Genomic DNA, 27,552 nt, shown 5'->3' with positions numbered 1-27,552 from the left:
TCTTCCTACTGTGGCTTCTGTGGAAGATAAAACACAGATTTGCCAGAATCACGTTAGATTAGACTATTAAGCTTTGAGTATGTGTCTTCTAAGTTTAACGGTAATAATCGGTGTTCAGATTACATAAAGTTTAATTTTCTAATAATGTCTGAAAAAAATAATATAAGTTATCAAGTCACTAGAATCACTAGTCATCTGTAACAGCAAATGTCACAGTCTGCCATGAGAGAGTAGGAGTCGTAGACGTGTAATCAATACAATGTTCTAAGGTCTAGACATAAAGACATGACTAGAGAGTTAGGTTATTAGACAAGTTGAAGTTGACAAGTGATGACAATTGACGATTCGCAAATCGCAAACGCAATTTCACAGATCGAAATACGAAGCGTGTTGGATAAGTTTACGTGTGAAACTTTAAATTTTTATAAATAAATTATTTAGCTCATCAATTATTATGTATTTAAAATAGATCAAAGCTATAATTTTTTTTTATGCTTAACATGAGAAGTGGTAGTAAAGGCAAGATTAAAGTCATAATGGTGTTGTCGTAATGAAGTTAAGCATTGGTCATCATTTTAGGTGCCGCACAAAATAGAATAATTGTTATGTAATTTTTTTAAATTGTTAATCGTGTAAACAATAACCTAAAGATGAGGACAGTAGCATTAATAAGCGGTGGCAAAGACAGCTGTTACAACATGATGCAGTGTGTAGTCGCCGGTCATGATATCGTGGCCCTGGCGAACCTCCAACCTCAACACAAAGGTTACAATTTCCACCGATTTACTTTAAGGCAATGACAATAATACTATGCTTATTTAAATATTCGCTACAAGAATGACTAAGGCAGCTGCATGTCTAAATAATCTTGTTGATTTATTTTAACCATTCCTATTTAATTTAATCTTACAGCTATAATAACTCCTTACAATTTTAGATGAATTAGACAGTTACATGTATCAGACAGTTGGTCACCAAGGTATAGAGATGTATGCTGATGCAATGGAACTTCCCTTGTATAGGGAGGTGACTTCTGGTGTTGCAATAGATAAAGGAAGAAATTATAAGCCCACTGTCAATGATGAGGTTGAGGATCTTTATAGATTGCTATCAAGGATTAAGGTATTGTATATTAAATTTAATGAGTACTATAATTTAAATTAAGGATTGACTTCAATTTAACCTTCCCAAAATGGCAGTGCCCCAAGGCACTATTTTTTCAGATGTGAGACAACTGAGAGTGCTGCACCCTACTCACTCACCAAGTTCTGACCTTTTTTTTTTATTTTTAAGATGGTTTATTTAGCATGATCTTGTAGCTTATTTCAATAGCTTTCAGATCATAATATCATCATATAGTTTAAAAAAAATTACAATACATACATATTAAAGTAAAATATCTCACATAATAAGAGGTTGATATGTGGTTCATAATTGTTGACATGTTGTAAAAAATCAAAAACAAAAAATGAATGTTCATTATATTAAAAAAATATCACATAATATAATTAATAATTATGTCCTTGTATGTTCATGTGGGAGATGTGTGATAACTTGCTGATACATAATGTCTTTTGACTATAATTATCTCACTTGTGTTATCATGAAATTTAATAAGCAAATTACATATTTAAGTCTATAGTAATTATTCTTAACTATTATGTAAATATTAACTTATTATAACAACATAAAGACTTTTGTGATTCCTCTGAAAATAAGAAGAAGAATTGAAAATTTGTATAAAAAATCTCTTTTAATAAAAACATAGCTGTTAATCTGAAGCTAGAGTCAAAATTGGAGTGATACTTGATTTTAATAATGATACCTAGAATATGCAAAAGGCTACTAATAATCTAATGCAAGACCAATGCAATCCTAGATATTGCATGCCTTGATTATTTGATTTTTTATGGATATTTTTGAGAAACATTGTACAATTCTAGAGAATTCTTTCATCATCCAAACTAGACTTTCCGTTACTCAAGAGACAAATGATTTGCATATTTAAAACAGCTAAACTCATCAGTAACATAACATCATATTAGTTGTGAGTTGAGCCTGAGTTTTGTTAAATAAACATTCTATTTTAATAATTAATTACCCTAAGTTATATCTTTGAAAATTTTATATTAATTTATCTTAATTTTTTTTCATATTTTTGTTGTTGACCATGTTACTTGATAATTTAATTAAGTTGAAATATGTTTTAAAATCACTATAGCCATTTTTCAGTTTATATATTACAAACAAACATACAAATAACAAATTTGTTCTTCTTATAATGTCCTAACTGTGAAACCAACTATAATTATATAAAAATATTATCTTTAGGAGGAGATGAATATTCAAGCAGTGTCAAGTGGTGCCATATTATCTGATTACCAAAGAATTAGAGTTGAAAATGTGTAAGTATAAGCTTAAAATTTATGTGTGTAAATGTATTTAGAAAATTTTATAATATTACTTCAGGCATATTGGTAATCAATGTATAAAGAATAGAAGAGTCCCAGGCCCAAGGGTGTTGTAAGAGGGTAAGGGTTTTAAAAGTGGGAAAGTCACTATGACATTAGCTTGAACAGGCCAGACTCATCTAAACTAATTACCACACCCATACAGAATCCCGGCGGTGCAGAAGTGTCCCAGTGGCGCTATGTCTAAGCTTATATTGATCGAGTGATATATCATATTTCATGTACTCCAAGCTCTAAATGTAACTCAGATATTACACAGGCCTATACATAAACTATTTTATAAATATACCATGAGCCTGTAGGTCATTTTGTGGTAAATGGAATAAAATTTTTGGTGCTCTTTTGTAGTACCAGAAGTTAACTACTTGAAATTAGCTCACATTCCCAATAGGATTTGTACTGGTCACCCAATTAAAAAAAATCAATAATTCAAATATTTTTATTCAAAATACTATATGATATCACTGAAAGTCAAAAAAGAGTGATTCAGATCTGAATAGAATGGGCACATGAAACTCAGTGGGTTTCTTTTTTTTATTATAAAAATATGGTTGTATACATAGTACAAAATATCATACAATCAAATTTATTATTTAATAAACTGAGTGTTGTCACTCCATTCCCAATCTGTGATATCAAGGAAGATTTAATTTTAAATGAAAATACAAGATGAGCAGGACATTCAGCTGATATTAATTGATACATCCTGCCCATTACAATGCAGTGCCACTCAGGATTCTTGAAAAACCCCAAAAATTCTGAGTGGCACTACAACTGAGCTTGTCACCTTGAGACATATGATGTTAAGTCTCATTTCTAGTTAGTACTTGTATTTTAAATTACATTATAGTAACCTGTATCACACAACACTGAAAGACTTTCATTCCAGTTCATCCTATGCAATAAAAATTTTTCCTCATCTTTTTATTTATTTATAGGTGCCAACGATTAGGTCTTGTTTCACTAGCATATTTGTGGAGGAGAAACCAAAAAGAATTGCTGCAAGAAATGGTATCCAGCGGTGTTCATGCTATTCTTATAAAGGTACTATGTTATAAAATTAATGAAGTAATTATATATGACAACCTGTATAGACGAGTGGTTAGCAATCCAACCTACTAAGCTAGAGGTCCCGGGTTGGAATCCTATTAAGTATTTATATGATGAATATGGATGTTTGTTTCCGAGTCATGGATGTTTAAATGTATTTATGTATGTTTAACTAAGTATATTGTATTAAATATATCATTGTCTTGTAACCCATAACACAGGCTATATATGCTTAACTTGGGGCAAGATAATTTGTGTAAAAAGTGTGTCAATACTATTATTATTATTATGTATGTAATATTGATATAATTACATAATATAAAATAATGACACCAGTCATCAAAATACTGTTAAAGTGGAATTTATATTTCTTACTTTGTCTATGTATGATTTAGAAATTACAAGTGCTGACTGGGCAAATGTTGTTTTACCATATAAATTAACCCCGGTGGTTGTATGAATTGTTATATGTAATAAATGACATTTAATTAATTATTTTTATTGCGAATATAAAGATATTTCTGATATAAATATAGATTCTGGATAAGCAATCATGATCCTACAAAACACTGCATCTTATGGTATAAGTTTATTCCGATCTGTTCAGAAGTTCTCACAGTATAACCGAAGGAAAAAACGGCTCGGCATTTGCTAGTATACATTTATATTTATTGAAATATAGTTGTAGTAGAATTTGTTGCAAATTATGCTCCTAAAAAGTAGTCGAAAAATGTGTATACGAAATCACTAATTGTTTGGTCAAGACTTATGTTATGGAAGTCAGAAGTACGAAAATAAATCGCAGGGTTTGCAATTAAAACTTTGTAAGTATATGTTGAAGTCGAATTTATAAAGCTACACTAGTAATCCAGTCTGATTGTTATCATGTACTAGGTTACATGTTTCCTTGACTTTTATTATGAATAACTATATGAGTAACTTAGAAGTTATGTATTTTATTACATAATATACAAAATATTGCTCCGATTGTGTAATCCCCATATCCAATACTGTCTGCTCGGATAATGCTACTAATTATAGGCCCAAATCTATACTGCCAGCCAGTTAGGAAAGTATTTGAAAAAATCATGTTCGAGCAACTGTTGGTATACTTTAATATGATTGGAATGTTACATAAAAAGCAGTTCGGAGTTACAAGACGCGGGATCTACTCTTATCAAATCTATGCTGATGGCCTGGGATGCGCGTTCTGTGATCTCTTCAAGGCATTCGACTACATCGATCACCGTACGCTAATTGTAAAACTGAAATTCTATGGTGTCTCTGGAACATCTTAAGATCTGATAATTTACTATGCATGCGATAGGGAGAAATTAGTGTCCATAGGCTTTGTCACTTCCGCAGGTTCCTCAATAAAATTGGGAGTGACTCAAGGTTCTATACCGAGTCCTTTCCTATTTGGTACAATAGAAATGGTACATTTACTGAACAAATAGTTAAACTAAATAATGTAACCCTAGACTTGGTTTCTGATACAATGTTTTTAAGAGTTACGCTAGATTCTAAATTGCAATGGGGCCCCATATTGAGAAATTGTCATCAAAATTAAGTTCAGCTTCCTACGCCGTTTGGTAAATAAGTCAAATATCGGATATAGCACCGTCTAGATTGATATATTTTGCATATTTCCACGCGATATCGCGAGTCTTTGTGATCCTGTAGCCTCCACTACTAACGTATTTTTAATTACCTACGTAATTTACTTTTTGACGCATTTGCGCACTTGTTTTTGTAAATATTTTATGCCTATTTACAAATGCTTGTATCAGTGAACGTAAATATATATTTTTTTCATTTCAAATCACTTATATTTATCATTCAATTCTAGGTTGCAGCATTAGGATTAGACCCTATGAAACACTTGGGTATGACCCTAAAAGACATTCAGCCACACCTTCTAGTCATGCAAGAGACATATGGACTCAATGTTTGTGGGGAGGGGGGAGAATATGAGACATTCACTCTTGACTGCCCACTCTTCAAAAAACGTTTAGTGATGTAAGTTACCCTTTTATATTTTAAAGATAAGAAGTCAGTGATGATAATCTTATATAGACAACATATTAGTCTATTTTTACTATAATATTTAAAAAAAATGTCTCAAACTTTATGCCACTTATTTTTTAATATAGGATAACTTAATTGCAGAGATGAAAAAGAGTTAATAATACATTCAGATGACTCTGTCGCCTCTGTTGGATACTTGAATTTGAAGTGTCACCTTGAACCGAAAGATGACTATGATGGAACAATCAAACTGCCTATTAACGTGAAAAACTCCTTCGAATTTGTTAAAGATTTAAGTGACACAGTCTTCAGTGATATTAGCGATATTGATTTAAGTGAATCGGAGTTGGAGTCAATTGAGAAACTGGAGATAGAAGAGAAAAAGAAACAGGAAGAGTTAAATCCTTTAATCAATTATGAAGGGAGAAAATTTCTAGACAAAAATGAGTCAGTAGATCAAATAGAAGATGATGTAGCTGAAGATGGTTATTATTATGATGAAGTGCATAATGAAAGTAATAAATTCCCTGTTGTAGACCACAGATCGATATATGGTAATAAGCATGGCTGGTTTTATATTGGTGGCATAGTTGGTGAAGGTTCAGACACTGCATTAGCAACAGGAGATGCAATGCGAAAATTAATTAGTAGGTAAACTTTGTTTAATTGCTTCACATTTTGTTAGTTATAATTTGCTCATAACATTTAATGTTTTAATGTATAAAACTACTTCTGATTAATTGAACATGAGGTTTAAATAACTGATTTTGTGATATAAACATATAATGGTGCAACTCCTTTAATATATAGTGAAATAAACCTTGAATCAACTATATTGAGGGTTGCGATCAAGGCTTTAGGACCAAAGATACACTAGATATTGTTCAATATCAATAGAGCGGAAAAATTTGCTACAAGTCAAATTAATCAATGATAATTGTCATAACCCGTCCATTAAACTGCTTCGGAATATATAATATATAAAAAATTGACTTATCATATAAATATTTTAATAAAAGTCAACCTTATTGCTGTCTGTTTAGGTTGAGTTTTGACTAGTAGAGTGTGTAATGAACATAGGTTTAATATATCTTTTCTATGAATACTGTCCAAATGACGAATATTTGTTTCTAGTTGTTTGATAATAATTTTTAAGCACTCTTAAACAGAAAATTACATGTACTTACCAAAAAAAAGACACTCCTTATGAATAAAATTTTACTGGTAACTGTGGTTATTTTAGTTGTCCTTATGAGCATACGGAGGCATTTTAGCGCTCCTCATGGTTCACATCTCTTGCCATTTCTAAGACTGTCTGTTACCGTAAATACAGCATACATTTGATCAGAGCCATTGGAACTTAACTTTTGTTTACTAAAAATGTTTAATTAACCTTATTTAAAATTACTTTTAACAGCATCAGACTAGATCAGGCTATCCAAAAATTATGTACTTACTATTTGTATTAAAAGTACAATTTTACATTTTTTATGGAAGAGTTAAAGTGAGCACCGCCACCTTCATTCTCTTCTACCACAGGAATCACAGGAGTGTTGCCGGCCTTAATGGAAGGTGTACTTACGTGCTAACGCGCCACACATCCAGATGGTTGGGATGATATCCTAATTTGTGGCGTGTCATGCAAAAGTGGAATCCGGCGGCAGGAATCAGGTCAAACAGCTCTTCGGAACACACCCCGTGATAAATGCAGTAGAAGACACACAATGAGGCGACGTCTGTACTCAACGCCAAGTGATCCAGCCATTCACAGAGTACTTGATCCCGGAAAATTCGAGCAGCTCTGCGTTGCACGCGGTTAAATGGTTCGAGTTGATACTGGGGTGGGCCAGACCAGAGATGACACCAATACTCCATATCGAATATATAAAATTTTCGTGTCACGGTGTGCGGGACCGAACTCCTCCGAAACGGCTTGACATATTCTCATGAAATTTTGATTGCATATTGGGTAGGTCTGAGAATCGAACAACATCTATTTTTCATCCCCCTAAATGTTAAGGGTGGTCCACACGATTTTTTTTTAAATTTTTTTGACCTTTTTTTTTTAAATTTGTTTGATTATGAGTCAGCATTAAAAAATACATACAACTTCAAATTTTCAACCATCTACGATCAACAGTTACTTTTGTATCGCGATTTTAATATCGGCAATACAACGTTTGCTGGGTCAGCTAGTGTTTATATATTCTTCAAAACAACTTCATATATATCATATTATTTCATAAAAAACTTAATTTTCCAGGCTTGTTACAATCAGAAAACTTAGAGCTGTCAAATGTTTGTTCTGTGAATTTATATATGAGGGACATGGGACATTATGCGGCACTCAATGAAGTTTATGTGAACACATTCAACTTTCCCAATCCACCCACTCGAGTCTGTGTGCAATGTCCATTGCCTGAAGATGTAGGTCTCATTATGGATGCTGTAAGTATTATTGTGTATTTAATTTCGCAACTCTTGTTACACTAGTAAGCAAACATTAGTAGTTCTGTACAACGATATATAAGTTGTAGCACGTAAGTCTAGCGTTGAATGAAATATGGAGGGGATAGCTGCGCAATAGGTACTGTCGCGCACGCTTTAGAAATTTTACTTATTAATTAATAGTAAAATAATATTAATGACATTATTTTAATGTAATGACAAATACTTAGTCTATCGCAGAGCGGTAAGAGGATAGCCGCGTATGGGTAGGTTGCGGTAGATACTGTTGCGAACGCCAATATTATACTTTAAAAAATAAATAAATAATATAAATAAATGTTAAAGTGTTAAGTACTTCTGTACATATGTATGAGCCTGCCAGAGTCGTCAAAAAAATTCTCAACAATAGAATATGTATGTGTGTGTGTAGTGTATGTGCAAGTGTGTGTGTATTTAACAAACAACTCAAACTTAACAATAAACAACCAAAAAAAATAACAGTACAATTTAGAACGTGACTGTACACTGGAAGTGTCCGGGGTGCCGTATCGGTACGGGGGACGGAATACGACTGGTGAGCCAATCGGCACTACGCAAGCTCGCCCTTCATCCCTCTAGCCCCCCGTAAGATACATTACTTTTGACTTTTGCGCAATAACGATCAACGCTAGACTTACGTGTCGCCATCTATACCTACAATATGATGATTTTTTAAGTACTGAAGGAATTTCTTTCTTTAGTTTATTTATGTTGAGCAGCAATGTGGGTAAGATTTCGGACACTGAAACATTTATTAGGCACATATTATTTATTCATATGGTGCATCTGCAATTTTAATACCAATGGGCATAATGGTCATTATTATTTTATATTAACGATTCGAAACTAATTTGAACCGTAACTAATATCAGAATCCTACTGCTATTTCATTATACCGCTTTTCTATGTCACATGCCCTGCTTCGAATAGATAGTTTTGTCACAAAACAAAACCTAAACCGAGTAAAAATAATTATAATAACACTTCATGAAAACCTCACATTATGAATATTATTTTGTTATAGTATAATAATCAAACACACGTAAACACCAACAAATTGCATTGTCTTTTATGCCTTTTACAGGTTGTAGTAAAATAATAAAATATTCAACACATAATATTTTGAAGAACAGATACAGATCGGTACTGTAAGGCTGAAATATAGAGCGAACAAGCTAGTGATAGACTACAATATTCCACTAATCATCTTTATAATTAATTTTAAGGTTGCCTATAGACCAATTCGAAATCCTAATAATGATGGTGATTGTACCAACACCAAAGAACGTGTGACAATGCATGTACAAGGTATCTCGCACTGGGCTCCAGCTAATATTGGACCTTACAGTCAAGCAATAAAGGTATGTTATTGAATTGTTATGTTGAAAATATCCAATAATTTGTATATTTAATACATAAGAGATTACTAAACTCATTCGCAAAAAAGCCTCTTTAATGGTTTGAGAATATTACTGGCACATTTATGAAGTATTGTGATTTATAATAAAGTTTATTCCAAATTGAAATTTAAGACATAATCGGACTTTAACAAAAATTGCAGTTTATTGTGTATCATGGCTCGTTGATAGTTCGTATAAACTCTAAAATCATTTTTAGTTAGTTATTGTCGGATTGTTCCATTTCCTTGATATTTTTATGTTTTGATACCATTATTTAGCGATCTCTAAAATGGTTGATAGAACAATAACAGCGAGCAAAATTATAGCGCTACTTGAGGAAGGGTGTAGTCAAAGTTATTTGTCCCAGAAGCTAAATGTGAGTCGTTGGACTGTCCAAACATGTAGTAGGTCTGGGTGTGGAAGCAATAACAGCACAGACAAAACATCAGGGAGATAAGGAATGTAATTGCTGCGCAGTGGAAGCGTATTCCACAAGGAACAATTAAGAATGGCATACAAGCTGTTATTTTGTCTTGCAACCCATAACAGCTGTGCCTAATTTGGGGCAAGATAATTTGTGTAAAAGTGTGTCAATATAATATTATTATAATATTTTAGAAAGAGGAGGCCACACTCGATATTAAACTCTTACTTTTTATTGTTATGTTAAAAAATCTTAAGTTTTTAGCCTGCTTGTTTTTAGACTCTGGGATCATTTTTCATCAATTCCATCGAAATGTTATGACGAAATTGACAGAAACTTTTACTTAATTATTTAAAGTATTATTATGATACAAGCTACTTAGAATTATGAAATGATCTGAAGATGCCAGTCAAACAGGTGCTCGCTTTTTTTAAAAAGAGCGTATAATTAATTACATTTATATATGAATCAAATTTATGTAGTTGCAATGAATGAAAATGGAAATAGGTATATGAGTTCATCATCTTCCTGTACAGTAATATAATTAAAAAAAATTGTTATTATTGTATATAGTAAATGCTAGTATAAAAATTATATGTTCATCAATTATTTGTTATTCCCGTTTAGTATTTTTAACTACATGCTAAATGTAATAAATAAATATTTTATGTTGCTTGTATGTTGTTGCTAGGTGGGTGAAATAGTAGGTACTTGTGGTCAGATTGCCTTAGTTCCGGGCACTATGAAGTTGGTAGAAGGCGGCGCACGCGCTCAGTGTGCTCTAGCCCTAAGACATCTCACGCGCGTGTTACGGGCGTCACATCCGCGTGCTACCATACGGAGTGTTGTACAGGTATGTTCTATATAGTTACTCGCTTGAAAGATGTGTGTGTGTTTTGTCTGAGTGGTAGTACCTTTAATGCTATTATTCTATGCTTGAAGTAAATAATTTGTTGGTTTGATATATCCAGATGTGCCAGACAGGTTGTGTAGCCTCGCCTTGGTTGTTCAACCTATTCAAGGATAGATGCATGAATGATGTGAGAGAAATGCAATGTGGAATCAATATGGAAGGGTTGTGTGTTAAGTGCCTCTTGTACGCCGATGATCAAGTCATTTTTTCATCATCGGTAAATGAATTGCAACAAATGATGGACTGCTTGAACGGGAGCTTTAAAGCGAGAGGTTTGAAAGTAAATGCAAGAAAGACGAAAGTCATGTTTTTTGAGAAGGATGAAAGGTTGACCGAATGTACTATCACGATTGAAGATGAAAGGGTAGAACAAGTTACAGAATTCCTATATTTCGGTATCATGTTTACAAGAGACGGAAGATATGAAGGTGATATTGAAAGGAGAGTGACTGCGGGAAACTGTGTGAATGGAGCGCTGCATGCCTTTATAAACGGTCAGATTGTGCCAATAGAAGAGCGAATGGCTGTACATAATGGAGTGCTTGTCGCCACGTTAATGTATGGAAGTGTGAGTTGGGTATGGCAGAAGAAGCATAAAAGCAGAATTAACGCAGTTGTGATGCGTTCACTGCGTAGCATGTGTGGGATAAGACTGACTGATAGAATTCCGAATGCGGTAATACGAGCGCGCTGTGGTTTGAAAGAGGATGTTGTGACAAGGACTGAAAAAGGAATGCTGAAATGGTTTGGGCACATGGAGCGAATGAGTGAAGAAAGAATGACCATCAAATATATAAGACAAGTGTGAGACGTTTTGAGAAAAGGAGAGATCCGGAGCACCCGCAACCGACGAGCATGTATGAAAAGAGTAATGAATGTAGAGGAAGCGCGTGAGGTTTGTAAGGATAGAAGCAAATGACATTCTATTGGCTCTGCCTACCTTGACGGGAACAAAGCGTGAGTGAGTGTGTGTGCTTGAAGTAAAGCTCTAAGTCGTATCGGCTTATGAGTTATGCACAGACTAGCCTTCGCTTCCATCGTACATATTTCAGGAAATGACGACCCGGCACTTGACTAAGATATTGTCATTTTTTTAAATTTAATAATAATAATAACTGATGGCCGTTTAACATCTGGCGGGCCAGCTGCTCCTTCTATTATTATTATAACCCTACAAAAAAACCTGTTTTTTTTTGAGATAATATTTGGTCAAAACTCATCTATGACGTGACATATTTAATATTTTACACTACACCTTGGAAAGTAACCTTATAATGGTGTTATAAATTCGTATAGTACAATACGTATATTTCTCCCAATAATAAAATGTAGTATAGTTACAATAGTACAGCAATAGTTATTCTTAAAATGTTAAACTGCAGTTGGGAGACAGGAGCTCAAACTAGGTAGAACCTGTGCTATGAATGATGACTAGGGCAAAAGTGCGTTATTTATGTGTCTGTCGGAAGAAAAGTAATATTAAAATACAATTCTGACGAGGTTTAGCGGGCATATTAATTTTATTTTAGCAATACTTCTAAACAAAATGTTATTTTTAGAGTGACAACGCTCACTTCTGCGATTATTTAAATTAAAATTGTAACCAAAATTTAAGAACGATGCGGGGATCGAACCTGCGACGTCTCTGGTTCCGTCTGAGCGCTCTTCCAACTGAGCCAACTGTTCGAGTGTAGTATTGTTCGTGAATCCTGGTATGCGTGTTCGACTCTCGGGTATTCTCAGACCAGATGCTCATCTCGAGTCAATTTCCTAATTTGCAATTATTGGGGTTGAGCATGTAAAGTAGATCCTGTAGATGGAGCCACAACCTGAGAGTTGAACAAGACATATCAAGATTTACGAGCAATGTGTCACTCGGGGTGTATATGGCTTCGTTCACCCCATGGGATTTTTTTTAAGTAAAACACAGTGAGTTTTCTTATATTACACAAAATAATATTATGTTACATGAAATAAGAAGCCTAATTGTTAGCTTGCACGAGACATCATAATTCAGATTTAACAACCGCGTTATAATTATCCTAGATCATGGATAAGGTGACAGTTCTAATAATAATAATATAAGCCTTTATTCAGATAGTATTATTTACATATATACTTACAAACTATCCTTAACTAAGTATCTATCACTATCTGGTTGTCTATTGACAAAGGCCTCTTCCAACTTCTTCCACTCTTTTCTATCTTTAGCTAACCTATACCATGGCTTGCCTGTTATCGTCCCTAAGTTCGTCTGACCATCTCCTGTATTGTCCCCCCGGTTTCCTTTTTATGTTTCTGGGATACCAGTCTGTGATACATTTGCTCCATTTGTCTATACCCCGAAGGGTGTGTCCCGTCCAGCGCCATTTAAATTTTCTTATAGCATTAGTGACATTCGTGATTTCTGTTTTCTGTATTAAGTCTATGTTTCGAACTTTATGTGTTTTATTAATATTCAGCATACTCCTCTCCATGGCTCTTTGGCAAGTCTCTAGTTTTTTAATCTGTCTTTGCGTAGGCGACCAAGTCTGACAACCGTAGGTGAATACAGGAAGTACACAAGTATTATAGAGTTTTCTTTTTATGTTTATTTTGATATCTTTGCTTTTCATTACTTCTTTGAGTCCCCAGTATTTTTTCCAAGCATGTCCTATTCTTGTATCAATTTCATTGTCTTGATCTTTTTGTGATATAACTTGTCCTAGGTAAGTGTATTGATGTACATATTCGATATTGTTATTGCTTACTACAATTGGTTGTTCTGACCTGATTGTCATTGCTTTAGTTTTGGCAATATTCATAGTCAGACCCACTAGTCGACTTTGTTTTTCGAGGTACATGTATCATTTCCACTAGTTCCAAATGAGAGGAGGCAAAAAGTATTAAGTCATCCGCAAATCTTAGATTGCTTAATTTTATATCTTCTAGAACTGTGGCAAAAAGTTTTGGTGATAGGAGGTCACCTTGGCGTACACCACGCTCTATATTTATTTCTTTTCCTTCTCTGTCTAGCTTTACTTTAGCTTTACTGTTTTTGTAAATTTTTCTTATAACTTTGATATATTTGTTGTGAACTCCCTGGTTTTTGAGCGCCTGCCATATACTGTCATGTTCAATTGTATCAAAGGCCTTTCTGTAATCTATAAAATAACAGTAGAACGGCATATCATATTCTTTGCTTTTTTCCATTATTCGCCTCACTACATGTATAAGATCTACTGTTGAATAACCGCTTCTAAATCCAGCTTGTTCGCGGGGTTGGTTTTCATTGAGTACTCTCGTTATTCTACTGATAATTATTTTTGCGAAAATTTTATATATATTCGACGTTTGGCTGATGGGTCTATAGTTGCTGATATCACTTTTATTGCCTTTATTATGGATCAGTGTTATTGTAGACGTTTTCCATTGATGTGGAATGTTTTCTGTGAATATAATTTTATTAAATAGCTTTTTTAAAATAGGAGCGACTAATTCTTTACAAGATAGGAGCATTTCATTAGTTATGCTATCGGGTCCAGGGGCTTTGTCTCTTTTTTGAGTCTCAATGGCTACTTCGACCTCTCTCAGTAGTATCTCTGGTACTCCGTAACTTTCTGTCGAGTCCACTAATTCTATCTGTTTTCTACTACTTGCATACAGGTTGTGATGAAAGTCTATAGCTATGGCTATTAGATCTCGTCGTTTCGTTTTAATATCTCCTTTCTTATCAGTTAATTTTGGTATCCATTCTTTTTTATCTGCCAACTTCCGTACAGCTTTTTTAATGCCTCCTGTTTGAACTATGTATTTTTCGAATGATCTTAATCTTAGCACTTGTTTGTCTTTTCTAATATTTTTTCTTATTTGTTTGCTAAGACAAGCAATTTCTGTTCGGTCCGATTTTGTCTTGTTTTCTTTTCTAATTAACACGGCTCTCTTATCCAAATGATTCATCGATAGAGTTGTTATATCTCGTGTATTTGTTTTGCTCTCTTTTATAATAGATGAATTGATGGCATTGCAAAGTGTGTCATAAGCATTCTGTGTACTGTATTCCTCCGTGTACTTATTTATCTTTTTTTTTATGGAATAGGAGGACAAACGAGCGTAAGGGTCACCTGTTGTTAAGTGATCACCGCCGCCCACAATCTCTTGCAACACCAGAGGAATCACAGGAGCGTTGCCGGCCTTTAAGGAAGGTGTACGCGCTTTTTTTGAAGGTAACCATGTAGTATCGTCCCGGAAACACCGCACAAGGAAGCTCATTCCACAGCTTTGTAGTACGTGGAAGAAAGCTCCTTGAAAACCGCACTGTGGAGGACCGCCACACATCCAGATGGTGAGGATGATATCCTGACTTGTGGCGTGTCGTGCGAAGGTGGAATTCGGCGGCAGGAATCAGTCTAAACAGCTCTTCGGAGCACTCCCCGTGATAAATGCGGTAGAAGACACACAATGAAGCGACGTCTCTACGCAACGCCAAGTGGTCCAGCCGTTCACAAAGCACTGTGTCCCCGACAATTCGAGCTGCTCTGCGTTGCACGTGGTCAAATGGATCGAGCTGATACTGGGGTGCGCCAGACCAGAGATGACAGCAATACTCCATGTGTTGCCGGACCTGCGCTTTGTAGAGCGCTAGTATGTGGGCCGGCTTGAAGTATTGCCGTGCTCTATTAATGACGCCCAGTTTCTTTGAAGCCAATTTGGCTTTGCCTTCCGGATGACCACGAAATTGGCAATCGCTCGAGATTTCGAGACCCAGTATTCCGATACTAGGCGAGGCTTTGAGGGAAGTGTTGTCGAAGAGCGGTGATACGACAAATGGGGTTTTTTTAGTGGTAAACGCGCAAACTTGAGTCTTCTGGGGGTTAAATTGGACAAGGTTCAATTTTCCTCATTCCGCGACCTTCTCAAGAGAGGACTCGATAGAAGACACAAGTTTCTCCCGGCACTGGTCGACGATTTCCCGAGAGAGACCTGCATGGCCCGTGTATATGGCATCACCAGTGCTGCCGTCTGCATAGCAATGAATGTTGGTGTCCAATATATCATTGATATGCAGAAGAAACAGCGTGGGAGACAGCACACAGCCTTGGGGCACTCCAGCATTCACGGGCTTCGGGTTCGAGCAATATCCGTCGACAACGACCTGTATGCTGCGCCCAGTGAGGAAGCTGGAGGTCAACTTGCACAAGCTCTCGGGAAGCCCAAATGATGGAAGTTTGGAGAGGAGCGCCTTGTGCCATACACGATCAAAGGCCTTCGCTATATCCAGGCTAACTGCCAGGCCTTCCCCCTTGCTTTCAATAGCCGCTGCCCATCTATGTGTTAGGTATACCAGAAGATCACCTGCCGACCGACCATGGCGAAACCCGTATTGTCGATCGTTGATCAACTGGTGACCCTCTAGATATACTAAGAGCTGACGGCTAATTATGCTCTCCATGATTTTGGAGAGCAGGGAGGTAATAGCAACAGGCCTGTAGTTTGCCGGATCCGAACTCGTTAGCACCGGCGTCAACTCAGGGGCACACGTTCTAAGCACGATTGGAGAAATGCCATCCGGCCCGCTCGACTTCCTGACGTCCAACGAAAACAGAGCTCGCCTAACAGTTTTCTGTCTGAACTGTACTTCAGGCATAGAGCTCTGACACCGCGGGATGGTCGGCGGTGTTTTTCCGTTGTCGTCAAGAGTCGAGTTGGAGGCGAAAAGAGTGCACAAGAGATCGGTTTTCTCTTTTGCCGTATGGGCCAGGGTGTCATTCCTCATGTGCAACGGCGGTATGGACGGCTGGCTGAAGTTACCAAGAGCAGCTTTCGACAACGACCAGAACTTGCGTGTTCCGGTCGGGTAACTGGAAAGCTGCTCGCCGATTATGATGACGTGTTTTGACTTTGCACGGGCGATTTGCCGCTTAAAAAATCTGGAGGCACGGTTGCATTTCCTCTTAAGAACTATGCAGTTCGGTTCCTTTGCGCCCAGCGCCGCAACCCAAGCTCGATACGCCTGTTTTTTGCAGTCAGATGCTGCTTTAACTGACGCATCGAACCAGGGCTGTGATCTGCCACCGATCGGTATTACAGAGCTTGGTATAAAAATATCCATGCCCTGCAGTACCACATCGGTTACTGCAACGGCGCAGGCACAAGGAATATCCGAAGGGAAACAAACTTTGCCCCAAGGGTAGGATGCAAAAAAGGAACGCATCCTATCCCAATCTGCTGACTTGTAGTGCCAAACGCGGCGGGTCGCTGGTGGTCTGTAACGTTGGCGTCGGATAGGCACTACACTCCTGACCAAGCAATGGTCGGACGTTCCGAGAGGGGCGTCGACAAAGACCTGGTAACCATCGGGATGTGTAGTCAGCAGAAGATCCAATAAGGACGGCATGTGGCTATCCACATCCGGGAGCCGCGTTGGCGATTCGACCAATTGGGACAGACCATACGCCAATGCAAAATTATGCACAGATCGCCCTGCGTAGTCTGTGGTACGTGATCCAAGCCATTCGGCATTGTGCCCGTTGAAATCACCCAAGACTACGATTTCAGCGGAGGGGATCTGTGCAAGCACGTCGTCAATTGCCGCTTGAACGCAGCCCATGAGATGATCGGTGTCTGCGTTACCACTATGGGACCTGTAGACACACGCAAAGATGCGGACGCGGTCCTCTAAATCTACGTGGAGCCAGAGAGTGGACAGGTCCCTACCCTCAAAATTGCCGAGACGGTGACAGCAGATATCCTCCCTAACGTACACACATACCCCGGTATGAGGCAAAAAATTGTGCTCAATTTTGTACCCGGGGTACGTTAAATATGACGTATCGCTAGGTCGAGATATCTGCGTTTCCGTAAGGAAATACAAGGCCGGCTGCGCCCGTCTCAAGGTGGTGGTGGACGGCGTTTAAATTAACCCGGACGAGCCTGGCCCGATTGTGCTGACGTCAAAAGACGGCAGCGTGACTCTCCCACTTCTAAAAAGCCCTTAGTCGCCTCTTACGACACCCACGGGCCTGGGACTCCCCTATTCTTTTTACGCCCCGAGAAAAGTACAGAGCTATTTATCTTATTTACTACTTCTACGGGTACTTTCAATATTTCGCAATCAATGTTGTTATGTTTGGTATTGTTTTTCACTTTAAATGGTCTTCTATGATTTTGTGAATTTACTAGGTTTGCTCGAATCATTCTATGGTTACTGTTTAAATTAATGTTGTTCACGACTCTACAATCTTTAAATAAACTACTCATATTAGTTAGAATGTAGTCGATTTCATTGTGGTAATTGCCTCCTCGAGAGACCCATGTCCATCTATTCGTTTTCCTGTATTTATATATTGTGTTTAGTACTTTGAAGTTATTCTCGTAAGCTGATTCAATTAGTTTTTCACCATTTCTTGTGCGCTTTCCATAGCAGTAGGGTCCAAGAATAATTTCCTCACCGAGCCTCCTCTCTCCTATTTGTGCGTTGAAATCGCCCATGACAATTATATTTTTATGTGCATGTTCCTTTAGGGTTTTATTTAGTTTTGCATAAAAGGAAACAATTTCCCCTCTACTTGATTGCTTTGTCGGTGAATAAATTTGAACTATTGACCACATTTCTCTATTTATTGATATATTTAGTACTGCAATCCGTTCCGATATGCCAATTATTTCTTCAATATATTTTTTCAACTTTTTGTGTATCAAAAATCCAACGCCAGGCCTGGTGCTTCACCTTTATAATAAAATATGAAATCGTCATATTCCTCAATAGATTCCCCGTATCGTCGAACCTCGCTAAGCCCAATGATTGTCCAGTTGATACGCGTCAGGGCCTGTCTTAGTTCTTTAAGGCTTTCGTCAGCTTTCAAAGTTAATGCGTTATAAGTAGCAATATAATGAAGGTTTTTAACAGTTGGAAGATAGTGGTCATCTTTACCCACGGGGCCCAGCCGGCTTGGGTTGCTTACATTTTTATATGTGACAGCTCTAACCATAGATTAAATAAAAAAACAACAAAATATCATAGAGTAAATAATTTAATAAAGTCTTTTTTTGTAGCATACAGATTTAAAAGTACTTATTTAAATTAATAAAAATGTATCATTGGACTATGTAGAGCGTGTGTTACGTGCGCGGGCGAGGCGGTGCCCGCGAGGCGCGGCGCCAGCTGGAGCGTCGCACTGCGGGCGCCATGGTGCAGTGCGCCGTAGTGGACGCGCTGCCACGGGGCGCCGCGCTCGAGTGGCACGCCTGGGCGCACACCGACAATAACCGCTTCGACTGTGAGTACCTACACCTTGTCTATGAACTTACTTAAATACGTGAATGCTGGAGTGCCCCAAGGCTGTGTGATGTCTCCCACGCTGTTTCTTCTGCATATCAATGATATGTTGGACACCAACATTAATTGCTATGCAGACGACAGCACTGGTGATGCCATATACACGGGCCATGCAGGTCTCTCTCGGGAAATCGTCGACCAGTGCCGGGAGAAACTTGTGTCTTCTATCGAGTCCTCTCTTGAGAAGGTCGCGGAATGGGGAAAATTGAACCTTGTCCAATTTAACCCCCAGAAGACTCAAGTTTGCGCGTTTACCACTAAAAAAACCCCATTTGTCGTATCACCGCTCTTCGACAACACTTCCCTCAAAGCCTCGCCTAGTATCGGAATACTGGGTCTCGAAATCTCGAGCGATTGCCAATTTCGTGGTTATCTGGAAGGCAAAGCCAAATTGGCTTCAAAGAAACTGGGCGTCATTAATAGAGCACGGCAATACGTCAAGCCGGCCCACATACTAGCGCTCTACAAAGCGCAGGTCCGGCCACACATGGAGTATTGCTGTCATCTCTGGTCTGGCGCACCTCAGTATCAGCTCGATCCATTTGACCGCGTGCAACGCAGAGCAGCTCGAATTGTCGGAGACCCAGTGCTCTGTGAACGGCTGGATCACTTGGCGTTGCGTAGAGACGTCGCTTCATTGTGTGTCCGAGCGCTGTTTAACCTGATTCCTGCCGCCGAATTCCACCTTCGCACGACACGCCACAAGTCAGGATATCATCCTCACCATCTGGATGTGTGGCGGTCTTCCACAGTGCGGTTTTCAAGGAGCTTTCTTCCACGTACTACAAAGCTGTGGAATGAGCTTCCTTGTGCGGTGTTTCGGGGACGCTACGACATGGGTACCTTCAAAAAAAGCGCGTACACCTTCCTTAAAGGCCGGCAACGCTCCTGTGATTCCTCTGGTGTTGCAAGAGATTGTGGGCGGCGGTGATCACTTAACAACAGGTGACCCGTACGCTCGTTTGTCCTCCTATTCCATAAAAAAAAATGAATTGCTGTTCGTTAGTTCGCTAAAACTCGAGAACGGCTGGACCGATTTGGCTAATTTTGGTCTTGAATTATTTGTGGAGGTCCAGAGAAGGTTTAAAAGGTGAAAAAATATGAAAATGCTCGAAATTAAATAAAAACAACAACTTTGTTTTTCCTTTGATGTGTTACTTGAAAGAATAGTTTAAAATGAATAACTAATTAGAATCTTTATATCTTTCTAACTTTCTCAAGAGGTAAAAAGCAAACTTTAATTTAATTATTGATTTTTTCTTATTACTTTATATGACAATACAACGTTTGCTGGGTCAGCTCGTACATACATAAATATACTTATAAACATCTATGACTCGGAAACAAACGTTCATATTCATCATATGATCAAATTTGGGAAACCTACCGGGATTTTAACCCGGCACCTACCTAAGATTTAATTATTTAATTATAATTCACCTACATAACTACCCACCTAACCCTTCCCATGCTATGTCAAATGTAAAAATATACAGCATAGCATTTTGGGTTTTAACATGACTTTTAACTCATAACGATCTATTAGATTTCACTTATTTCGTCTGTTTTACTTTGGTGATTTTCTTTATTTACCTATAGTTCCGCGGCACGCTACTATTAGCTATTAATGCCTACTACTCGGCTAAGTCGAGTTGATAAGTCTTTTGTGGGGGCGATGTATATGTTTTTACAACAAGATCCCAGAAAATTATCAAAACAAATGCATTAAGAAATTCAAAAGAATTGTTAAATACCGTTGTGGTAAACGTTACTATAACATAAATAACTTTCTTAATGATACCACAGATTGGGAATGGAGGGACCGCCCTCAGGCTGTTAAAGAATAAGTTTAATTGTACGATAACTATATTTTTTATAAAAAAATGAAGCCCGCTTTGGTTGCGTCCGTTCTTCTCAGGTCTGAGGCATACTTTTTGAAATGGATAGTACTTTTTGACTTTCAATAAGTGATATCACATCCTATTTTGAACAAAAATATTTGTATTTGAAACCATAACAAACGAGCGTATGGGTCAACTGATTTTAAGTGATCACAATCATAGGAGCGTTGCACTTTTTTACAAGTATAAATGTGAATTAATTTGTTTGTAGGATGTATACCTAATACGAACCGTATTAACGTTTTACATATATCATGAAAACCATCACAGTTTGTGTAAAAATGCTCGGCACATTATTTTTGTGATTTCTGTTAAAATTAGCAATAAAATAAATCACAGGATTCAGAAATTCGCAGGGTAATTTGGTACAGACGAATATAGTGGACTGTTTGTTAACCCTGCAACTTATATAGCTAATGACAAATCAAAAATAATTGCGCAAAAAACAAAGAAATCCCTTAAAAGATGGAGAAAGAGAGATTGAGGAGGAGAGCGTTGCACACCATTAAGGTGGCTGTACAGGCTTTCAAAAAGGCGCCTAACTTACCTTTGTCGTTTCGACCTGTTAATCTGCGCAAAGAATTTCATTCCATAGTTTGGTTGTACATGGATGTTCACACATCCAGTATGTAAGATATTTATGAGGATGATTATAGATTATACGACAACGTATTGTGATTCCTTTTAAATAAGATTGCTGTGTTTTCCCATTGACCAGTTTATTTAAACCACTAAGATAATGGTATAAAAATCGATAAATTTTTACTCAGCCATTATTAAAATGTATTAAGTTGCATAAAACAATGTTTGACATTAATTGAACAGATGAGGAAACCGGCTGTAACGTCGGTGAATTCAAAGTGGCCATAACGCGACGGTGGAACTACGATAACACAGTCGCCGCGATCGTTTGCTACGTCGGTACAGGTAAATAATTATTTCAAAAAAGCAAAATCAATCTATTCATGTAGGTCAAGGAAGACATGCTTATGAATGTCAAAAAAAAAAAATTCCGATTGAATCTACTGCTACTTCGTAATGGGTTGAGCTTATGAGAAAAAGTAGCAAGAAAATCATTGCCACTCTTTTAAATCAAGAACTACATTTTCATCGTTTTACAAATAATTTCAATTACAATGTAATATGTAGAGTGATGCAACAAAAATACTCAAATATCAAATAGTCAATGCCTTACACGAGTAAATCAAAAAAGTAAATGTAAATTAATACAAAAGTTATTGAGCACAGTAGCTGCATCATCCATACACACCGTATTTATACTAAATATATTAATAAAATCTTTGTTTACTATGTTCAAATGTCAGCGAATTAGGTACTTAATTCATATGCATTTTTGACACATTAAAAATAAATGCCAGATATCCATTTGTACATTCTTCGTTTTCATGGGCATTTGACAGCTGAAATTATGCTGAGTTTAAGCTAATACAGCCCAATGCAAAAGTCAAGTTCGAGTTTTATCACACTCAGTTTTACGTAGCTAAAATCTAAGTACCCTTTTTAGATCTCATCCTGAGATGAGCCTGAGACATCTAATGAAATCACAGTCCCTAGTCCAGTGAGAGGCTCCTTTCTTTGCACAGGATGACAGCTAGATTTTGGGTACCAAAACGGCGCCTATTTCTGCTGTGAAGCAGTAATGTCTAAACATTACTGTTTCGATCTGTAGGGCGCCGTAGCTAGTGAAATTACTGGGCAAATGAGTCTTAACATCTTGTCTCAAGGTGACGAACGCCACTGTAGTGCCATTAGGTAAACGTAAAAAGATTCTAGAACAAATAATAACATTAAATTATTTTCACTTAAGAGTGTTCATTGTAAATCTTGTCCTTACGAATGCAATTTAAATGCATACAATATTTAAATCACATCAAACACCCACTTGAACAGGGTCGTCACCATCGACTTGTCAGCTTTGGTTCCCGGACGAGGCGTCGTGTCGCTCACATCGCGAGGTCGCGTCGCGGATGTCGCGAGATGAACTCGAGCAGGTCCTATCGTACGCGGTCGAGAAACTTGTCAACGAAAACACACGCGATGAACCGCCCGCTGTCGCTCTAAGGATATTTTATCAGGTGAGTGAGGCCCGTTTTCATACATCCCGTAATTTTACATGAGCGATATCGCAGCGACATCTGTCGTTCACCTACGATTCGTATTCACGTGATTTAAATCGTACGTTCGAGAAACGATCCTATCCAAAAATCGCTAAAGCGTATTCTGCTATCTTTTGACAATCGGTTACTAACGATTTAATGTCAAATCGAACGTCTGAGAAGTCGCTGAACTGAAGTTAGTAATTTGCAGTTGTTGGCTGTTGAAAGTTTTTTCATAACCATGAATATCAGCTTGTCTTGGCTACTTTTGGATCTTTCCGAAAGGGAAGACCGGCGAAGAGAACGTCGACGCCGAAATAATATGAGGATCAACAAATATTTCCTTTCGAAATTTTTACAACCAACCAAGAACGATCTTAGTAGGTACCTACTTGTCTGAGTAGATATTTACTATATTTAAGACTTCAAATTAAATAAATTATAAAATCATGTGCTTATTTACATTATAGGTATTAATAGCACTAGCATTTTAAGCTACTGGATCTTACCAAACCATTGTTGGTCAGAGTATTTCAACTCAGTATCTCAACCTATAGTGTCTAGAGCAGTGCGACAGGTGACTAAAGCAATCAATGATGTTGAGTTATTCAAAAAACATATTTATTTTCCTCTTACTCAGAATGGAAGAGATAGAATAAAGAGAAGGTATTTATTTACCTTTACCTATGTTATTGGACTAATTAAATACCTACTTAATTATTTATTAAATATTGTAGGTACTTATTACAGCTTTTATGAAAAAACTAAAATAGCTCAGTAAATAATTCAAGCTGACAATCTTCGAGCTCATTTTGTTTAATCGAACAAAACGAGACGAGAAAGAGTTACCTACACTTGGGCGAAAATCCAGTTTGACTTTGATGTACGGCGGTTTTTTTTTATTAAAACCATTTGGGTACGACTTCATTTTCAGCCTATTAATTTCTGTATAAAAATAATTATACCTTACCTTTTTACTACTCTACGGCTTCAAATATTGTTGGGTTGAGTACTATTAACTGAGCAAAAGACTCTGATATCATAATAAACATATTTAAAAGAATAAGGTAGAAAATAAAGGAATAGTAGAATTAAACTGGCAATGTCCTACCGCAAGTCGTCGATAAGTCGCTGAGTTTCAGGCCTATTGAATTGTCGTCCTATCGAATCAGTACTACAGTAGTACAGTTCGAATACCAATTTTGGACCAAGTTTCAATAGGACGACTTCTGAACTACAACGACTTTTGGATCGTTAGAATATACGTGAATCGGCTTACCGGTTGCCGGGTAGTCGGCGCCGACTGTCTGGTAACACATTCAGCATTCACACGACCCGATATTGTATCCAGTAGCGTTCTTACCGTCGACGCACGTCGACTAGTACAGACGCGTAGTGACTACATAATTTAGTTTTCAATCTTCTCTAAAAATGGAACATGATCAATTAATTGCCATGTGGATTTCGTACCGAGGATACCGAAAAAGGAAGTCAAGAAATAATGAAATATATGTATTCTTTCCAGACCTACTAAATGATGAAAACAGGTTTTTCACGTACTTTAGGATATCCTAAAAAACTATTTACAGCGTTTCTACATACGCCTAGATACATGTCCATTTTGCAATTTTCGCATAAATTATGACGACACGTGGTTGTGAGCCAAAACGACGTGATTGTACGTGGGCGACTGACCGGTGCGTATGAAAGCTTGTTACATGTCTTGCGGCCGTTCCCAATATACTATCTACAGAGAGAGATAAATTACTACCTTCTACTTTCAGTAATTAAATGTCAATAATCTGAAGCTGTCCCAATATACCCGATAAGTCAATCTTATCGCCTTATATAGTGAATTGCAATTTCCATACAAACTTCTGTCGCTGGTAAGATATACGTCTGAAGCTGTTCCAATATACCCGATAAGTCAATCTTATCGCCTTATATTGTGAATTGCAATTTCCATACAAACTTCTATCGCTAGTAAGCTGTACGCCGACCCATTGATAGACAGCGTGTACGGATAAGGTGAGTTACCGTCGATAAGTTTATTGAGACAGAAAAGTCAACGATAGTTATGATTTTTATCTCAAGTAAGAGATAGACGGGGAACATTTGGAACGGCCGTTAAACACCACTGTGGGTCCGGCCGCCGGCTAACCGATATCCGGCGACCGGGCGCATAGTGGCAGATTCAACGAGCACCCGGCGACCTTCCCGGTAATTTATGCCGGTATGTGTGAAAGCTATCGTTCTTGGCTTTACACTTTGCCGCCGCTTACCCGGCAACCGGGACGTATGAAAAGACACCGAGTTGTATATGCTGCCTTCCGGGAATGTAACCGCATTAGCATAAGACACCAGTTGAAGATGAGAATTACCAGTCTCTGATATGATATTTTTTTGTTCTGCCATTTTCGGGTTAATTTGCTCAGTGCAGACCTGGCTATTTGGGTTCGTCTTCGGAAGCGCTTGACCTAAATGGTTTCCATAAAAATACAAGTGTTTTTAACTGCGACGTTGGAATGAATTATAAATAAAGAAAGCATTGTAAAGAGTGGAATGAATGCTGTTACTATTGTGAGTATTTTCAGATCACCCTTTCACAGCCTCCTTGATTGGTCAGTAGTGAGCCGAGATAGAGAAACTCAGACACGAGTCTCGTTTTTGGAATAGCGATTGGTCTTCGGTCTGTTTAAGAAGTATATAAGGGAGGCTTCATTATGGAGTAGGGTTTTTATTATTAGAAATAAGTCTTTATTGGACCAAACTGCTCGCTTTATGACGACCCATATAGCCGGATGGTTAGTGACCCTAACTACTAGGCTAGAGGTCCCGGGTTCGAATCCCGGTGCAATCATTTATATGATGAATATGGATGTTTATATGTATTTATGTATGTTTAAGTAAGTATGTTGTATTAAATATATCGTTGTCTTGTACCCATAGTACAGGCTATGCCAAGTTTGGGGCAAGATAATTTGTGTAAAAGTGTGTCAATATTATTATTATTATAATTGGACTCTTATGAAGAGTTCGCCAAGTTCTTCGGACGACGCAATTAGACTGGTGGCGTCTTTTGTATCGATACAGATATTTTTTTATAAAAACCTTTTCAAAGGAACGTTCCTGAGTGCGTCGTGTGTATTTCAGGTTTGGAGTGCGCCCCCTATGTCGGACTTGGTATCAGCCGCGGCCACTGTGAGCCACAAGCTGGGGACGCGAGTGTCGCTCACCGCGGTGCCAGTGCTGGCTCTACACAACGCCTTCTCCTTCCTCTCCATCAGCGGTCTGCGCTTTGACGAATGACACGGTGAGTAACGTGGCTAGTGTGGGGACTCGGCTAACAATAGGGGCATTCCATGTGCAGCGGACAGGCAAAAGATGTTGATGTTACGTAATACATACAACGTGTCACAAAATACTAATAAACTATAATATATAATACTAACAAATAATAATATAATTAATTATCAAAGCCAAAAATGTTGTCAACGCTAGTAAGCTGTCATGTCAGGGAACCAGATTATTAAACAGAAAGGCCTACGAACCTATTTTACCTAATAATTGTCTTCTTTAATAGTTTTTCTATTTTACATTCATAAATTGTTTGCTACCTCAATACAAGGATGTCATTATACTCAAGTACTGGCTTCAAAAAATGTCAAGTTGGAAAAAATTGTTAAGTGAAAGATTATTGATGTATTTCTCCGATTGCCCAACGATGGTGCGAAATGCCACACAAGCCATATCCCGACGAGCGAGGTTGTGTATTGAGCAAGGCGGAGCACACGTTGAACTGTTTCTGTAAATTTCACATTTATTACGAAAAAGTAAGTGTTCGTTACGGTTGTTTCTTTAGGTTTGGTCTTTTAAAATTTTTGTCGTTCCGGTAGAAATGTAGGGTTTGCACATCAGAGAAAATAATAATACTTTTAAACAAATTGTTATGTTTTTAAAGTGATAAGCATACAAGATTTTATGACGATACGTGATGCGAACGGTTAGCTCAGTTGGCAAAGCACTGGCACAGAAAGTTCAAGTCCAGACTCACATTATTTTATATAATTTATTATATTTTTTTTGTGTCTGTCATGCCATGTTTATAAATCTTTTGATTTTCTTTCGCAGGTTCCTTTTATTGGATGCAGATGCTTTGTTGCCGATTTTAAATTATATTAATGGCTGAATATTTCAGTGTTTATAAAGATTTTGTTAATTATGCTAATGAGTTTACTCTATTTAAGTCAAATAAATTATTTTTATTGCAATAAATTTAAATATGTTTTATTTCAATGCATCCAAAATTTAAAGAATGTAAATTTAAACCTGAATAACTAGTATAGAATTATGAGACCATTTTTATTGCTCCATAACTCCAAAAAGCATGTCTAGTACAAGTATGGATAAAAATTTTTGAAGTGAAACTTTTTTATGCGCATGA

The 27,552-nt window shown here is 37.3% G+C and overlaps 1 protein-coding gene across 2 annotated transcripts; it reads left to right on the top strand.

Annotated features, from left to right (window-relative positions):
• The first annotated feature begins 357 nt into the window (after nucleotides 1-357).
• LOC126967918 (diphthine--ammonia ligase) lies at nucleotides 358-27,383 on the top strand. Of its 2 annotated transcripts, XM_050812620.1 has the most exons (14): nucleotides 361-765; nucleotides 938-1,122; nucleotides 2,332-2,405; nucleotides 3,410-3,515; nucleotides 5,371-5,540; nucleotides 5,691-6,196; nucleotides 7,813-7,997; nucleotides 9,263-9,397; nucleotides 10,552-10,713; nucleotides 18,866-19,031; nucleotides 21,817-21,918; nucleotides 22,903-23,087; nucleotides 26,262-26,421; nucleotides 27,240-27,383. In XM_050812620.1, exons 1-13 carry the CDS (start codon nucleotides 651-653, stop codon nucleotides 26,415-26,417), a joined length of 2,247 nt encoding a protein of 748 aa, XP_050668577.1. In that variant the 5' UTR covers nucleotides 361-650; the 3' UTR covers nucleotides 26,418-26,421; nucleotides 27,240-27,383. The 2 variants fall into 2 exon arrangements, with proteins under 2 accessions (XP_050668578.1, XP_050668577.1); XM_050812621.1 differs by lacking the exons at nucleotides 10,552-10,713; nucleotides 18,866-19,031; nucleotides 21,817-21,918; ... (1 more) ...; nucleotides 26,262-26,421; nucleotides 27,240-27,383 and having other exon boundaries at nucleotides 358-765; nucleotides 5,691-6,200.
• Nucleotides 27,384-27,552: the final 169 nt, after the last annotated feature.

The sequence above is a fragment of the Leptidea sinapis genome, chromosome 14 (assembly GCF_905404315.1).
Source record: "Leptidea sinapis chromosome 14, ilLepSina1.1, whole genome shotgun sequence".
NCBI classification, from domain to species: domain Eukaryota; kingdom Metazoa; phylum Arthropoda; class Insecta; order Lepidoptera; family Pieridae; genus Leptidea; species Leptidea sinapis.
The sequence above is the reverse complement of the archived record's forward strand: the minus strand, read 5'-3'. Positions and strand labels throughout refer to the sequence as shown.

Coding starts and splice junctions, on each gene's coding strand:
- LOC126967918 (XM_050812620.1), top strand. CDS start 651: ATGAGGACAGTAGCATTAATAAGCGGTGGCAAAGACAGCTGTTACAAC. Junction 10,714..18,865: donor CCATACGGAGTGTTGTACAG/GTATGTTCTATA, acceptor TGGACTATGTAG/AGCGTGTGTTACGTGCGCGG. Junction 19,032..21,816: donor CGACAATAACCGCTTCGACT/GTGAGTACCTAC, acceptor TTAATTGAACAG/ATGAGGAAACCGGCTGTAAC.